This window comes from Cariama cristata, unplaced genomic scaffold, assembly GCF_000690535.1.
Source record: "Cariama cristata isolate BGI_N322 unplaced genomic scaffold, ASM69053v1 scaffold37673, whole genome shotgun sequence".
Classification (NCBI taxonomy): domain Eukaryota; kingdom Metazoa; phylum Chordata; class Aves; order Cariamiformes; family Cariamidae; genus Cariama; species Cariama cristata.
In genome coordinates this window covers 26,492-42,826 of record NW_009607429.1, presented here as the reverse complement: position 1 = coordinate 42,826, position 16,335 = coordinate 26,492, and the positions used below count along the sequence as shown (strand labels likewise).

The following is a 16,335-nucleotide window of genomic DNA, read 5'->3' as shown; positions in this document are numbered from 1 at the left end:
ATTTTCTCCATCAAAATGCTGCGTTAGGTGAAGGGACAATTTTTAATCCGCAAACCATCTCAGCCATTGTATGTTAAACATAAAGAAGGTTTAGATGAATACTGTGCTTTCCATACCATTTCAGCAATGTACCCGGAGCTACTGAAATACCTGGCCAAACTCCTCTCTGATGTTAAGCCTGTTGCTTCAAACTATTATTTCTTTTACTCCAAACATAGCCAGCACATAATCCACCACCTTTCCAATTTATTCATCAGTTCAGTTCCTTTCTTCTACCTCAGTTGGACCAAAAAACTCTCAAATGGATGGTGAAAAGACAGTATCAGTTGCAAAATACTTTGAGGAAATAAAAAGCTAGAGAAGAGTCAGTAAGAAGAAGATACGCATTTGCATACAAGATTTGAGAGTCTAGATAAGATGACCTAGCTGTGACAGAATACTGACAAACCAAAGTAAAAAGAAGGTATTTCAGAAAAGAAAATATCTTCTTTTAACTTTTTTTTTTTTTAAAAAAAATCAACTGTATCTGCAAGCATTAGGGCAAGTCCAAATTCAGTGCCAACATCGCTTTGAGCAGAAGGCTGGACTGGATCACCTCTTGAAGTTCCTTCCAACCTTTTTTTATGATTCCTTTTTCCAACCAATTATTTTATGATTTGATAGTTCTATGGAAAATTATACACCATGCTATTATTTAATTTCCATTCTGTGTTACACTCTGTGGAAAAAGCAGATGGTATAAAACAACCCTGATCCCTTCAGTTTGAGTAAAAGGGAAATGTGCCTGCTTCTTTCACAAGAAAAAATGAAATCCGCCTTGGTAAGGCCCCCAAGAGCTCGCTGTTCTTCCCACTTTCTGGAAAAGAGAGAAGCACGTTATTTCAGCATGTTACACACAGCTGAGAAGGAGCTTACTGAGAAATGCTAAGAGCAGTTTGGATATACTGTTTCCAAAATCTGGGAAGCACAGTCACCACCCACAAGAGCTCTATGAGCTAACTTATTTGTACTTTGCACCCAATAAAAATCTAATGCTGAAAAATAATTTCAGCAGTACTAAGATAAATTACATTGCCTGAGTACAAGGAGTCCTATATTTTCAGAGATCAGACAAACACTTTAACAAAGGCTGTGAAGCATATGCTGCTATATTTATTTTTTTTGCAGGGGATGGAACTACATGAACTCTAATAAACAAAAGCAGCATGCGACCCACCTAGGGACATCTGTTTGCTCTCTAGTCATGATTTTTAAATACTGTGTTAAAAGTCAGAAGGTGAGGTCCAGTAAGTCAGGTAACATGGGACAGGAGATTCAGCTGCCTTAGCTCTGTTTGTACAATTTTACATTAAGAAGAGCTGTGAATGGCTGGAACCAGCCCTGAGGTGGTGGTTTGTAGCAAAAGACTAAGGAGAACATCAGAATTTGAGGGTGTTGAAGAACTGCTGTTAGGTATCGCACACAGCGCTCCTGGCCGGAAAAAACACACGCCGTTCCTTGAAACCATGTGATCCTGTCGTCTGGCCCCAAACGCCGACAGGAAAGTAAGTAATGACTTCGATGGAAGCCTACGCAGTGGTAATCAGACTGGAAACACGCAGTGGGATGGCAGCTTCAAATCCAACGAAAGGAAGCATTTAACTGTTAGACATCTGTCTGGAATTATCCTAAATAAAAATGAAAGTTGTATTTTGCCATTATTTGTCCTCATTTGATTTCTACACTAACAACAGAGGGAGCCTGCTGGATGTGCTTTTGTACAAACGGATGTTCTTTTCATACTTGTTTATCTTTTCTTTTAGTCTTAAAATGAGTATCCATACATGCTTTTGTTGTCTCTGCACTTCTCACAAGCTTGAATAAATGCAGGAAAGCAGCTCGGGTTGGTTTTATCCCCATGCCTGTTCCAGGGCATCACCACCACACTGCCACGCAAAATGCAAATGCTGCCAGCAACCGATTGCATAGAAGTGCAATGATAAACTGAAGTTTAACAAATTAATAGAAATTTTCCTTGCGATTTTTCAGTCTTGAGGTCATTTTTCATGAAATCTAAATGAAAGACTAAACTTGATTTTCCAGTATCCTTTCAACTATGCCTTTAGATGAACAATTCCATGAGCCTATGACATGTCCTATGGACGCACCGATGTCCTGCTCAGTTCTCTCTCCTCAGAGCCTACCTGTTCTGTTTGCCCAGACAAAAGGACTAAATTGTGAAAAGTAGGAAAACTGCTAAAGTTTGCCTCAATGATAAACATTATTTAATCCCCAGGAGACAAGAATCTTGAGTTTGTGTGTCTATATGACAAAACAGCCAGGATGTCACCCATTTGTTTTAGTTTCTTTGTGAGCTACTAGGACTCATGAAGCGAGCAACTATCATGACCCAGAGCAGCATTTCTAGATTCTACAAATATGCTCAGAGAAATTTGATTAATACTATATCCAGAAGCATCAGTAATATAATTTCTAGTTTGTGGCTGATTTTGCTAACGGGACCTTATCAAACATTGCTTTTAATTTTCACAAACAGGAAATCTTTTACACATGAACAAGGAAGTTGGAGGCTTGTCCCAAACAAAAGGCACAATCTTCCAAGCTTCTGCCAGGTTTTTATTTTCCTGAAATGATAAATCAGCAAGCATGGATGACTGCATTTTAGTAACTTCTTGCTTCAATTTACTGGACCTAAGGGAAAAAGTGTAACAAAAGCTGCAATTAATACATACGCTGATCCTCTGGGCCCTCGGCCAGCCAGGGCAGCTGTGCCCACAGTCCGTGCGCTTTCTCAGGACACTAATGGCCTCGATCTGTAGGTAACAGATAAACCTATGACATAGAGAAAAGCCATGACATAATCTCCTGTGCCAACCAAAGGGAGTCCAGGGACCAGGAGGATACACTCCGGCCATAACCAGCAATTCCAGAACAGATGCAAACAATAGGATGAAGATGAAAAATACTTTTGGAGTTGGGCTTTTAAGATTTAAGGGGAAGTGACAGTGGTCACTTTGTAGCAGGGCATTTGCAGAGTTGGTGCTTCCCATCACGCTGGGGGAAATGAGTTTTTTTGCATAAGAAGGTACTTTCCCTGCTGTGTCTTTCCCTCTCGCTCCCAGAGGAAAGGTCAAAAGCCACGTGGTTGATGGACTTTACTCCAGGTTTAAAGGAAGGCTACCTAACTACCTTCAAGTGTAGGTCACATCTTTTTAGCACTTCAGACACACGTAAAGGTACGTGGGCAACATTGCAGCACACCTTATTTCACAATTGCTCCTGCCTTCCAAAATGGGCTCCGCTAATGTCAGAGAATCCTTGTCTGAGACCTGTACAGTTTTGATCTGGGAAGTAAAAGGCATACAACAGCAGAAAATGGCTGCCGTTTTTTGGCAGTGATACAATCTCTTCCATTTAATGGCCCCTGGTACACTTCTGAATCAATAAAAGCTTCACTACTGAAAACAGCACATACGAACATCTTCAGTAATTAGAATTTTAAATTTTTTTAAATTGCACTTTCAATACTTAGAAGCCTTAACAAAGGAAATTAATGATAGGAACAACTATAGATCATATTCTTTGATTCAAATCATGTTGGAAAAACACAAATGACTCAAACGACACTGTAGAATTATCACTCTTGTGAAGAATGACCACTGTGAATACTCTCAAAATTTATCACTAGGCAGTAAAGACGCCTGCATTGAGCAAGAGTCATCATTTAATGCTGCACAAATGCTCCAACTGCAGCTGATAAATATAGCAAGAGATGGCTTCATTTCCAGAGACACTAGCTTCTCCGGCATCATCCTTGGTGATACTGATGCGTGCTAATCCTTGGTTAAATATCCATTTATCATCTTCAAAGGCCATAAAATAAGAACAATAGTTCATTTCCAGCTAAACACAATCACACTGTTTTTGGAAACATTCAAAAAACAAACAACCCCAAGCGATATGTGACTCCTGACAGACCAGCTTACTGTGGACTTTGGTCCAGTTGCCAACTCAACCAGATTTACTTCCTTTTTGGAAAAAAGCATGACTGTAATTGCAGTAAGTCTCTCATAGTCAGTGTCTGCTCAGAGGAAATGTCTCTATACAATGAAGAAGAAAATACGTGAGCAAACACTCAGATGTAGAAGCAGCAGCAGGAACGTGTCAGTACACCAAGGCTGTACATAAAGTACTTCCAGATCCCTGTTTCAAAGGCACTGCTTCGAAGAGCAAAACCTTCAGGTACCTAAGGGATCATTTCACTTTTGAAATAGATTGTTTTCTAAGAATAAATGTCATTATTATTAACAGCAATACAGAACAAGGGATTCAACTGAGAAAACATCAAACTTACCTTTTGTAAACAACAGAAGAGTTTCAGATGAAAACATAGTTCAGACATAGTGTGCTTATCAAGAGTTCTTCGGAGTTACTGTTTCCTTTCTTTTCAGAAATTCCATGAACCAACAGAACTCGAGTCACCTCCTGAAGTTTTATTTTACTTCTAAACTGCAATCTGTCTGCAAGTGTACATGACCACACAACAGTAAGATCAATTTTGACCTCTTACTCCTCTATGTTTGTCTCAGAGTCGTTACCCCCCCAGTGACTAAGTGAAAGATATTTGCCTTCGACTTTCTACCTTGTTAGCCTCAAGTCTTGCATCAACTAAAACCTAGCAGCAGGATACATCTAAATTACATTGGCATACATTAATATCAACAAACCTGTGCATCATGAATGGAAAAGATTCTAGAAGAAATCCCATATTCAACTCTGAGTAAAAAGCCCAAGTATTTTCTCAAATTTTCTCTTTCTTCCTTTTTAAATCTCGGTGTTATGATCTGACACATGCAGGGAGTGCTTCCTCTAGCAGTAACATATCAAATGAGCCAGATCTCCAGTAGAATTTACCTTGCTAAACTCAGTGTATGCTGTGCAAAATTTTCCCAAGGACTTTTTGCCATTAGTATTAACCTCACAGTTATTTGGATTCATGATGAAGTGTATCTTCCTAAAAAGACATTGTTGGTCTGTTTACATGAAACTCCATCTTACTTCTGCAGGTGGGACCAGAAAGTGGGCTTCAGGACGGCTTCAAGTTTTTTCCCTTCTTAAAGAAAAGAAACCTAGTGGCACATTTGCCACAACTTGTAAAGGAAAAGAAAATATAACCAAAACCATCACCCTCTGCATGGACCACAGTCACAATACAGGGAACTGTTACAAGATGTGAACCGAGGTGTACTTTCAACAGAGGGAGCAGGTGACCTCCTTTATTCCAGCCCAAGTTATTCTGTCATTTTACAGACTTAACAGGTTACAAAACAATGTCAGATGAAATGACGACCGCCTGTGCTACAGCATGTGACTCTTCCTTTAGCTACAGGAAAGAATTTCCTTTGCTGGCAAATGCAGCAGTTTCATTCTCACCTATGCAAACTGCTATCGAGAGACAACCAGACATCTACACTCAAGCAGTGGAGAGACATGATTTCTTGGCCTGTTCTTATGAACTATATTTCTTTTTTAACTTGCATCTTTCCTTTTGCTTCCGTGTCTTTTGTATGAATTTTCTGTTGAGAGAGTTGTTTTTAATCTCATCAAAACAGATATTCTGCTTGACCTAAAATGCCTATTGATCAATTACACAAGCACAATTGAATTGCACTGGTATACCTACGTGTCAGATTCTATCATAACACGAAAAATTTTAACTTTGGAAATTGTTCCTCCTGTTGAGGCAAAACCCTGTGCTAATAAGCAATATGCAGATGACTCCCACTGCATATAAACTTTATTTATTTTCTCATTTTATCAGGTTAAAAATAAAGCTTTTCTGTGAGAACGCAGTATGAAACACAAATTCAGGCTTCTGCTGGCAGAGCAGACAAGGCAGGGAGCGCTGCCGCCGTGTGGCTGTGAGCACCGCTGTGCGGTCCCAGGTCCAGCGGAAAGCAAAAATCCAGCACATGCCATTAAAAGATTTGTCTCCTAACTTCCTATCAAACCCTCCAATGATGGAATCTTTGCATGATTTTCTTATAATCATTATTTCTGGAACACTGTGAAGAAAAACTGGGGTTTTTTTACCCAATTTCTGTTACACTCAAAAGGAGCCTTACTTACCACAGCATGAGAACCTGGAATAAAATTATTACAGCTAGAATTTTAACTGTCCAAGAACACACGTAAAAATTAAGCAATTAAGTATCTAAAAAGACATTTAAATTTTTTTCCTACTTCAGTAACCTGCAGAAGGATTCTCAACGGTAGGTAAGAAGGGATCCCATGTACAGCCACTGTGCTTCTAAGTCATCACCGATCACACTCCAGATCTATCAAAATTACACCACAGAAAAATGTGAGAACCACTGAATTAACATGGTTTAGTGCAATAGTTCTTCACACTTACTTGTAAGAAAGAAAGGTCTCACTCTCACTCCCTCTCATGTATACAGGCACACATTCTAAACGACTAATGGACTAATTCTAAAAAAAACCCCCAATGTTCTCAAAAGGAAAATTAAAATAACTTAAAAGCAAAACTTAGAAGAGCTGAAATATCTAGGTACTTAGAACTAAGTGCTGTGCTGGACAAATCGTAAAGAATTGCTGTATGCTTACTCACGTTTCAATTTTTTGGATTGACAATTACATTTAAGCTTAAGAAAACAGTTCAGAAACATCAAAGTAGGAAAAACAGCTATTAAAATTATCTGACAAGAAGTGACACTTCATCTGCATCCACAGTATTTAATTTGTTTGAATAATATAGTTACAGATAAACAGGTTCACTCCATATACAATTACCAATACCTTTTTTTTTTTTTAATACAGCTCATATTCCAGTACATCAACACTATTTTATTTACAAGGTATTTATGTACATTAACATCTCTCTAAAGTCAGTGCATTGTCAATAAGTTTTATACAATAATTTACAAAGTGAATGTAGTTAATAGTTAACTTAATAAATTTACTACTAATTCATGAATTAATTTAATTTAAAAAATTAATTACAACCGATGTAACAAACACAGAAGATCAAATAACATTAGTAGATTGTGCTACCTGCTTAAATAAAAGATTTTAAAGTAAATCAGTTGAAAATCTTTCACTTTTCATGGAGTTTGCAGAGGGAGAGTAGACAAATGAGTATTGAAAACGCTTCTAACCTAGAAATTCAAAAGTCATGTTTGCTTTTCTTCAGTCTCAATGTTTAGACCATTTTAAAGATAAAGAGCATGTAGGATAGGGAGCAACACTTTACAAGTAAGACAATACTTATTTTGGAACCAACCTGCTGTCTTCAGAGAGGCATGACCTCCAACAAGGGCAGGGAGGTTTTTGCGTGAGCAAAGACAGCAGAATTAGCTGATATAATTTCTTAAATGGATAAAACTCAGATCTCTCTGGAAATTATAAACTTACTGGTAAGTTTGGCATTCTTGTAAAACACATTAAAATGAATCCAAACATTTCTTTCATAGATCAACTGTCTAAGTATCAGTTATCTAAGTATCTAAGTATTGTTAGTGAAGATGCAAAATCTAAAGAATTTGGAAGATGACATATGACAAAATTAGTAAGCTTCTTAGACTCAGATGAAGAACAAAAGGTCAAAAGAGTGAAATTTTTATCTTCATTCAGATATGCAAACAATTTAACACTGAAAATGTTTAAAGAAATGCCTACTCAAAAAATAACCATCTTCTTTCCAGTCTCTGCTAAGACTCAGTCATGCTTTCCTTCATGCAATAAGCCCACTGACTTAGAAGAGCATGTTGCAAGGGCACGGAAAGCAATTCTGGTTTAATTGCAAGTATATGCATAACCTGTTGCAAAAAAAAAAAAAAAGAAAAGAAAAGAAAATTTGAAAAGGCAACCAAATTTTGAAAAAAAAGAAACTCCATTAAATTATGAAACCAATTAAAAAACCAATCCATCCATGAATGCTACGATAGCTACCTGACAGCCACAGCTTCTTACTTGTTTGAAATACACAGTGGATAATTCACAGCCATTCACTCCAGAGCCCTTACAACAACAAAAACAAACTATATTTTTGAATTTAATTATACGAATTTTTAAAAGTGCAAATTTAAAAGCAACATCAGTCATGAAACATAAGCTCAAGCATCTTTCCTTCCAAAAGCTGGGAACATTTTGTGCAATGTGCACATTTTAAGACACCATGCGTGTAATCACAACTACTCTCTTCAACCTGAAGTTTCTTCTTGAGGCATCTCAAAAGTTTGAGATGGCACTCTTCAGGCAGAAAAGCCATTCCTGAAACATGTTGATCTGCACAGCCAACACGTGGAGAAAACACAATTATAATAAATCATTCAAGTGTAGAAATTAATCTCTTCTCAAATTATGATTTGGTTGTGCTCCCAACATACAGAAAGAAAGCAACGGACACACATCAGTAATGGCAAAACTGGAAACTTCTCTTACTCTTGATGATAATTCTTTAAGTTTGTGCACCTTTCATTTTCTTGCTTTCCCTGTTTTGCCAATAAAATGCAATAAAACTGCAGGAAAAAGGAGGTAGCAATATCATGTTGTCCAAAGACAACACTACAATTTTTTTCCCCATTATCTTAAACCTAAAGAGAGCCTTAGGGGTTTGTTAGAGCAGTTGGTAAACTCTACGCTACTTTGTTTAGCTCTTATTTGGACTATTTAATTTAGCTCTTATTTGGTCCTAGTTGGCTTTTCTCAAACCATTTAAAGGCCAATGGCAGTCTCAGCCTGATGTCTAACATCAGAAATGTTTAGAGCATGTAGTGAGATAACAGAACAAAACAATACTATCTTTATATTAACTGCTATTTAATTAGGGCTTTCTTTTTGTGCTTTCAGATCACAGGGTACAATAACTACACTTAGGTTATCTGTTTCAGTAACATTTTCGCCAAATGTAAGTTTCAGGATGTTATCCCTCACATTCTCAAAACAGTCCATGGAAGATCATCTGCTTACTGTAAAACACAGTACTTCTTATAATCTGACTCAAAATCTTCATCCATGCTGCTTGTGTCTGCCATCTTTTTGCCGTCTATCTTTGGCAGAAATTGTGCATAGTCTACCCCCTGCTGCTCATAGAAAAGAATGTAGGCAGAGTCGGTGTCGATTTCATCGGGATGCAATTCCTGAGAAAGGGAAAACATGGTCTGAAATATGCAATGGGACAATTGCAATTCTGTCACTGAACTTAAAATATGCACAATTGTCCTAGAAACAGTATTTTTAACCGGCTGTTTACAACAAGAAGAATCACATTTCCTGTCTCCCTTATTATAATTATCAGGCTCCATTATTTACTTGAAAAGTATAGTGATAAATGCAATGACTTAGAAATGTCGGAACATAATTATTGAGTAATTGAATACAAAACTGCTAGCATCATGAAAAAATATTCTTGGACTTCCATTTTTAGTAATTCTTCTGTCTTTGTACAAAATAAGCATCTTTCCTTAACCATGGTAGCAGCTGATGAACAGATGTTAACTTGAAAAATCTCATGTACAATTTCAGTTAACAATTTTAGTATTTATCCTACGCAACTTTTGAGATACTTATGATTTCAAAGAACAGTTCTCACCAAATGTAAATTTCTCTGGCTCTAGGTAATCAAGACAAAAATTATTTGCTACAAAAATAAATGATTTACCTTACAGCTACTGTCATTGTAGCAGTACCACTTGTTGTTTGGGTTTTTGGCATAAGTGACATAATGACCCCCTCCCATAATTCCTGAATGGCACTGAAGAAAACAAAGAAGAAAATAAATTCCGGATCAAACATCAAAACCCAGAATTCACAGCATAAATGATTCACAAACTCATGATCTTTAAGTGAGTGACAATGGTTCACGACAATCTATACATCTGGAGCTGACTAACTTTATACACTCAAGCAGAAAAAACATTATGCAGAGATATACTTTTCAGTTGTACACAGTCTTATGGCAAATTTATTTTGCTGACAACAGCTCTACTTTGTTCTCCTTCTCAATAGATTCCCTACTTTCTGTAATGAAAACAATAGAGTAAATGCATTTAGTCAAAACAATGCCACATAAAGATAGTTTACTTGCATAAAAAAAGTCAACTTACCGAAATTGCATATAGATTGTAAATAGGGTTAACACATACTTCTTCTCTTTGGTCATCTGTAATATCGTCCTCACTGTGGTTATCAATTTGACCGTTGATACTGCCATTACTATATGCATTCTGCTCACAGATGTATCCGTTGGCTAGAGACATCTCATTGTCCTGAGCAGTATATAATTCACTCTGGCTACCACCCAAAGTCTGCCCTCTAGTAAGAGCATCACCTTGATCAGAAGTAAATCTCTGTTCCTGGTCAGTACCATTCTCTTTACTTGCATCCAAATTTTCTTTGCTACTTGATAGTTTGTTTTTACCCAATTGTGGTAGCCGCAGACGCCCTTTACCTCTTCCTAAAGTCCTTGGGCTACTATTTGGGCTACTGTTTTTACTTGAAGGACAGCTGGTTCCACTTTTCCTCCCCAAAGACGGAGACGCTAAAACAGAAAACATGTGGACTACTAAGATAAAAACTACTAAGATAAAAACTACTAAGATAAAAACATTTAAAAATGCTGTTTCACTACAACTAATGAGTAGTATACAAAATGAAACTACCTTTGTGCACACACATACCTACATCTATAAACTGAAATTTAAATCTTTAATGCAGAAGAACATTCCCCTCTCTTAATCCAGCCCACTTATACAAGCAGACAGTGCCAATATCTGTTGTCACTGAGTACCTTCTTTTTTTTTTTTTTTATGGTAAAGCTTCATTAAGCTTTCCAGGGCAAACAACAGAAATGAGTGTTTCAGAATCAGTGTAGTGCTTTGGCCAAAGAAACATTAAAATTTTGTTCACAAGATGATCTTCTTTTCCCCCTCCAAATACCAGTATTGACTGGAATTTTCCCTAATTATTACCTACCTTTGATATTATTCAAGACAGTAGTGTTAAGGGAGGACGGACTTCTGTTCAGCATATCTCCTTCTCCTGGTGCGCAAGTGATCTGCACATCTATTTTTCTAGACTCTCCTTGGAGAGTCCGTGGTTCAGGAAGGCTGTCAATCTGGAGTGTTAACTGCTTTCTTTGAAGATGACTTGGATCTCTTTGTACCAAAAAGGCACCTGGGTCAAAATTTTCTCTGGGAAATTTAACAATTTTCTGAGATTTTATCCAGCGGCCATTTACGAACTGAAATCTTTTCAGGTGAATGATCTAAGGAGAAACATGTTAGAGAAAATTAAAGGAAGACAATTACATCATAGTGAGTAATTTCACTGTTTAAAAATAGTTTTTCACAAACCATACACATTTTATCATATGCTAATAAAAAACAGTAACAATGCTGTATGTGACAATTTGGATTTTGAGATCAAGCTGGTAAAAAAGGGAACTAATATTTTCATGGGGACTTGATAGAAAAGGTTGCTTCAATTCAGTGATCAGCACTATGTGTTTTGAATAACCTACCAAATTTGAGAAGTGACAAATGCAGGTGGTTAATTAGACAAAAGATCATGTTACCAGAAAGACTGCCTAAGCGTGAATTCTATGCCAGAACAGATGACACTGAATGCAAAACACCACCATTTCCTGCAATGTACCAGCTAAGAAGATTCAAAAGGATTTGAGGTTTGTTCTATTTGCCTGCATTACAGAAACGCATGAAGCAAACTAAGTCAATGCCCCTCCTGAGACTGTGAACAAAAGCAAATCTTCTTATTCAGAACAAGGGGACATACCTAGCAATTCAAATTTGTGACCAATGTACTTTGGTTTTGTTGCCGTAGAGGAAAATTACACAAGATCATACCAAAATAGGGGGAAGTCTCCAAAGATCCAGTTTTTTGGTGGCCAAACAATGAGTCTTGCATTTTGAACAGTAGTACATCTCATCCTCCCCCAGTTCTTCCTCACTGGTGAAGGCTCTAAGACAGCTATCCAGATTGATGGGCTCTGCTTGAGCTCGCCGGCTTTGTTCAACACTTTCATGTTCGTCTACAATCTAAAGTGAGATAAAACTGTATCTGACTTGGAAACATATACAAACTGCTCAGAGGAAGGCTGTATTCACAACATCATATAGTTATTTAGGATTAAAGATAAAAACTAGATGCCTTAAGTTTTAGCAGAAATTTTATTTCAATTACAAAGAGGCAGACACATAAATAATGCACTGTCCGTATTCTTGGGTTCTGCTTACCAAATTATCCATAAAGCACAAGTTTATAGATTCAACTCACAAGTTTGAACAGCTATTCTAGATTAGCTCAGCTATAGGCTTATCTTTAGATATGTTTTGTTGACCCAATGAGGAAACAGGTTTACTCACATGCATAACTGTTTATAGCACAGGTCTGCTTAAAAAATTTATCAAAGTAACATATTTTGTAATATATTGTGGAGGCTATACCAAAAGTGACACACAACAGACAGAAAATATAATGCTGTGGTTTCTTAAAAGCTTCCCTTCCACATAATGGTCACGTAAGAAGTCTAACATTAAGACATTAATTTATCCAGAATACACTGTTCAATGACTACTGATTTTAATCTAACTGAAAATGGACAAAAGAAGAATCAAATAAAAAAAAATAATTGGTGAAACGGGTTGTTCTTCAGGGCTATTAAAAAACAACAAAGCGTTTATGTTGAAACTTTACCCGTTCTTGCGACGTCTGGTAGCGCAGATGGAGTGCTGTTGGATCCCAGTCTACAGCAATGTAAGCATTCCCAACACAAGCTCTATCTTCTGTGCATTCAATTTTACAGCCACGGCAAAATCTACATCAAAAAGCTCGATGTGGTAAGTAAACCGCCCAATAACTAAGTTTGAAATTATCTCACACTCCAATTCTGCTCCTTATTTTGTAACATATGCACCCTCAAAGTTTCAGGCCTTCTCTTCAGTGTAAAAGAGAGGCATTTTTATAAAACACTAATCAGTGTCAGTTTGCTATATAGAGATGCTGACCAAGCCTACCTATGATGCCAAAAAACTACAATTCTCTGTCTCTACGAGTATTTTACAACATGACAGTAAATGTACTTTACTTATCTAGCTGTAAGAGACTTTTTTTAAAATGAGTATATGGTGTGAATACCTCCCAGCAAGGGTCTGGAATTTTCATTAGCATCTCTTTGTTTAGGGAAAATTCCAAGTATGCTTCCAGGGTGAATTTCTTATTGTCCATTTTAGTTCTTACTCTTCAAAAATGGCACAGAAACTAGCCAGGGCAGATGACTTGCATCTAAAGTCTGGTTTTGTTTGAAACCCCTACAAATCATCCAAATATGTACACATAGGTGCCTGCATATATACACACATGCACACAGAATATCATAAAGAGTTAAGAGGCTTTTTATAATCTCACGTCCGTCTCCTAATTTAAAGTTTCTGTGTCAGCAGAGCTCTCAGCTCTCCAAGTCATAAAAGCTATACTACAGTGAAAGTCTGCCATGTGAGAGTTTTGGTTAAATTAGATTCTAGAATCTTATTGTTTGATATTACCCCTGAAGTCTGAAACGTATCAGAAGCCCATTACCATAAATTATGTTTCTGCTGGAGTGATTCCCCTTAAATCTAAAAAGGACAATTTACCTGTACCATGGACACCAAGCACAAGAATTTCCATCCTTCTGAACTACCCTTAGGGTGAATGGATACTGATACCCCATGCTATCATCACTGAAACAGAACAGAACGCAACATGAAACATAAGTACTCATTCAGACTGCCAATTACCTTCCTTCACTATGCTTGCTACGTTTACTTTAAAAAAAAACCCCACCACTTCCCCCTCAAAACCATAATTTTGATTAGATTAAGCTATTAAAACAAGATCTGCCTTTACATCACCTGAATTTGTCAGATACAATTAATTATCAATCACTGGATAAGAACGAATCAACGAATTTGTGTAAAGCCAACCTTTAAGTACAGCTAGAAGGTATACTACATTTAACTGTATTAAAAAGGATTAGAAGTTATTTTTAATTATTGCCATTATTAAATTGCAGGACCCTAAAATGACTTCTCACAAAAATAACCCACTAAATAGCTTCTGCAGGCAGATAGCATTTGGGGTAAAAGCGCACACAATTGTTCCTAAAGTTGTTGACATTTAAAGTTTAATTATACATTAAAAAGCATACGTTCATTCAACGGAGGTATTATGAGAAGTCAAAACTGGTAAAGTTGAAGATGAATATAGTTTTAAACCTTGTAACCAAGTGTAAGCCACTGTATTACATCATTCAAGCCAAAGACTGAGATGCCAAACTCACCAGTCTTGTGCATGATTACTAGCTTCCTGAGGCGGGAGAGGGCTAGCAAGCCTGGAAACCTGAATCCACACTGCATCATACAGGTCTCTTTTCCGTGTATGAACTGTACAAGGAACAATTAGTGGCATTCCAAAGAGACTAGGACGATTCTTCTGAGATGAGAGAAAATATAATTCTGTCCGCATCTGTGTATGCAAAATAAAAGAATGACTCAGATATAAGTACACATTAACTCACATTACCATAATTACTAGGATGCTGACCTTGTTACTTACTTCAGGCACTGGCAATTAAAATAAACCATTGATTCTATTAAAAGTACTCTATTTCAGCAATTTATTCTGATATCAAGTACAGTAAATTTTGATCATTGACTTGAAAACTTTTTTGTATTTTATGACATTACGGCAATGTTATTTAGAGCACCTCAAACGTAAATCTGTATTTCAACCATGTACAATATTTTGTATTTTATATGATGTATAGTTCTTACTTTTCCCACCACATGGTAATACTGTAATGCAGACATGCATCTAATGATGCTAATACCTGTCCCAAAATGACCTCTACACTAGGCAAGCTAATGTTTGCTAGAGAAAGAAAACCCTTGTGTCTAAAGGAAGCACTACAGACTTGTACACAATTTATTCCAAGCAGACAAACTAACCTTCATGCTACATCTCCTGCTCATAAGAAAGATTTAACACACCGACTTAATGACACTGAGGTACAGCAAACAGCTACCGCCTTGCATAAGTTTTACATAATTAACTCTTTCCATTGATAAGATGTTTGACAATGACAAGCATGGAGTCCTGGAATAGTTTCCACAACCAACTTGTACTGGTTTTTTAAGCTGTATAACTAGCAGCTTGTAATAGCTCAAAAGCATTACACCAATCACCTACGAGATTCTGCAAACTTTAAATCAAGATAACAGTGATAACAGTGGTTAGTGGCCACTACTTGAGAGAATAAAGCAAAAAAACTTCATACAAACACTCAGTAAAGAGGGAAGTTAAATGATCTCCTGGCCCATATCCACCAGGCTCTAAATATTAACAGACTCTAAAGTCTGGACACAGTGTGCACACACCACGCGGCTATTTGAGGTGTTCAGTCATACAGCTTTGACATTTAGAATTCAAACTTAACTACAGATGCTTTTACAAAGAGTAGTTCACGCTAACAGAATGACCCAGGAATGTACTATATATCTTCATTCTGGTTCCATATAAGAAATAAGGTTTTTCCACATAATGGGAAAGAAATGCATTTCTCGTAGCTCCTCTAATTAGAACTTTTTCTGCTCAAAGAGTCTGGAACATTTAATCAGGGAGTTAGCAAACGTTTGCATCTCAGCATTAAAGAACTGGGAAGCATGCCAGTACTAACGAAAGAAAAATACACCAACATTAGACATTACGATTTAAATTTACAAGAGTCGTGTTTCTGTAGAACTTGGCGCTCGCTTAAGACGGAAATGTATTCATGCTCCCTCTTCTTAAGCAATAAAGATTAATTTATCACATGGAAATTAAAAAAATCCTCACTGACTTTCTTTCAAAGTCCGTTACATGAACAATTTATAACAAATGCAAAATCTACTCACCATTTTTCTGTGGACTGCAATTATATACCCTGTACATGGACTATCAGAAAGCAAGGGCACATGACCGTTCAGAGTCCAGTTGGCAAGGTTACGCTCTGTTCCACATGGCACTACAGTATTTGGCATTCCGTTTGGAATTAGCGTTGGTTTAGGAAGGTCTCCATTCATCATTATGTTGGGTGCTCCATTAGCTGATGGCCCACTTGAGACATCTGTAGATAGACAATCACATTCTCAATTGTCTACACTAACCAGAACTGATCACATGATTTTTATCCTTTCCATTCTGTGCAATGCGTTTCATGAAGTATCTTCTACTCTCCTTACAACCAACACCCAACCTTTTATTTGTCTACAACTTTGC

At 37.0% G+C, this 16,335-nt stretch overlaps 1 protein-coding gene across 1 annotated transcript in view; it reads right to left on the bottom strand.

Annotated features, from left to right (window-relative positions):
* Positions 1-8,343: 8,343 nt before the first annotated feature.
* The window catches only part of USP32 (ubiquitin specific peptidase 32), a gene marked incomplete at its 5' end in the record, with an annotated part of 33,672 nt that continues 25,680 nt past the window's right edge, over positions 8,344-16,335 (bottom strand). Inside the window, 9 exons of the mRNA XM_009696699.1 lie at positions 8,344-9,161; positions 9,683-9,775; positions 10,128-10,561; positions 10,996-11,287; positions 11,886-12,077; positions 12,736-12,856; positions 13,674-13,760; positions 14,360-14,544; positions 15,972-16,183. Coding sequence (XP_009695001.1) covers positions 8,988-9,161; positions 9,683-9,775; positions 10,128-10,561; positions 10,996-11,287; positions 11,886-12,077; positions 12,736-12,856; positions 13,674-13,760; positions 14,360-14,544; positions 15,972-16,183 — 1,790 coding nt within the window. The remainder of the gene's footprint in view (positions 9,162-9,682; positions 9,776-10,127; positions 10,562-10,995; positions 11,288-11,885; positions 12,078-12,735; positions 12,857-13,673; positions 13,761-14,359; positions 14,545-15,971; positions 16,184-16,335) is intronic.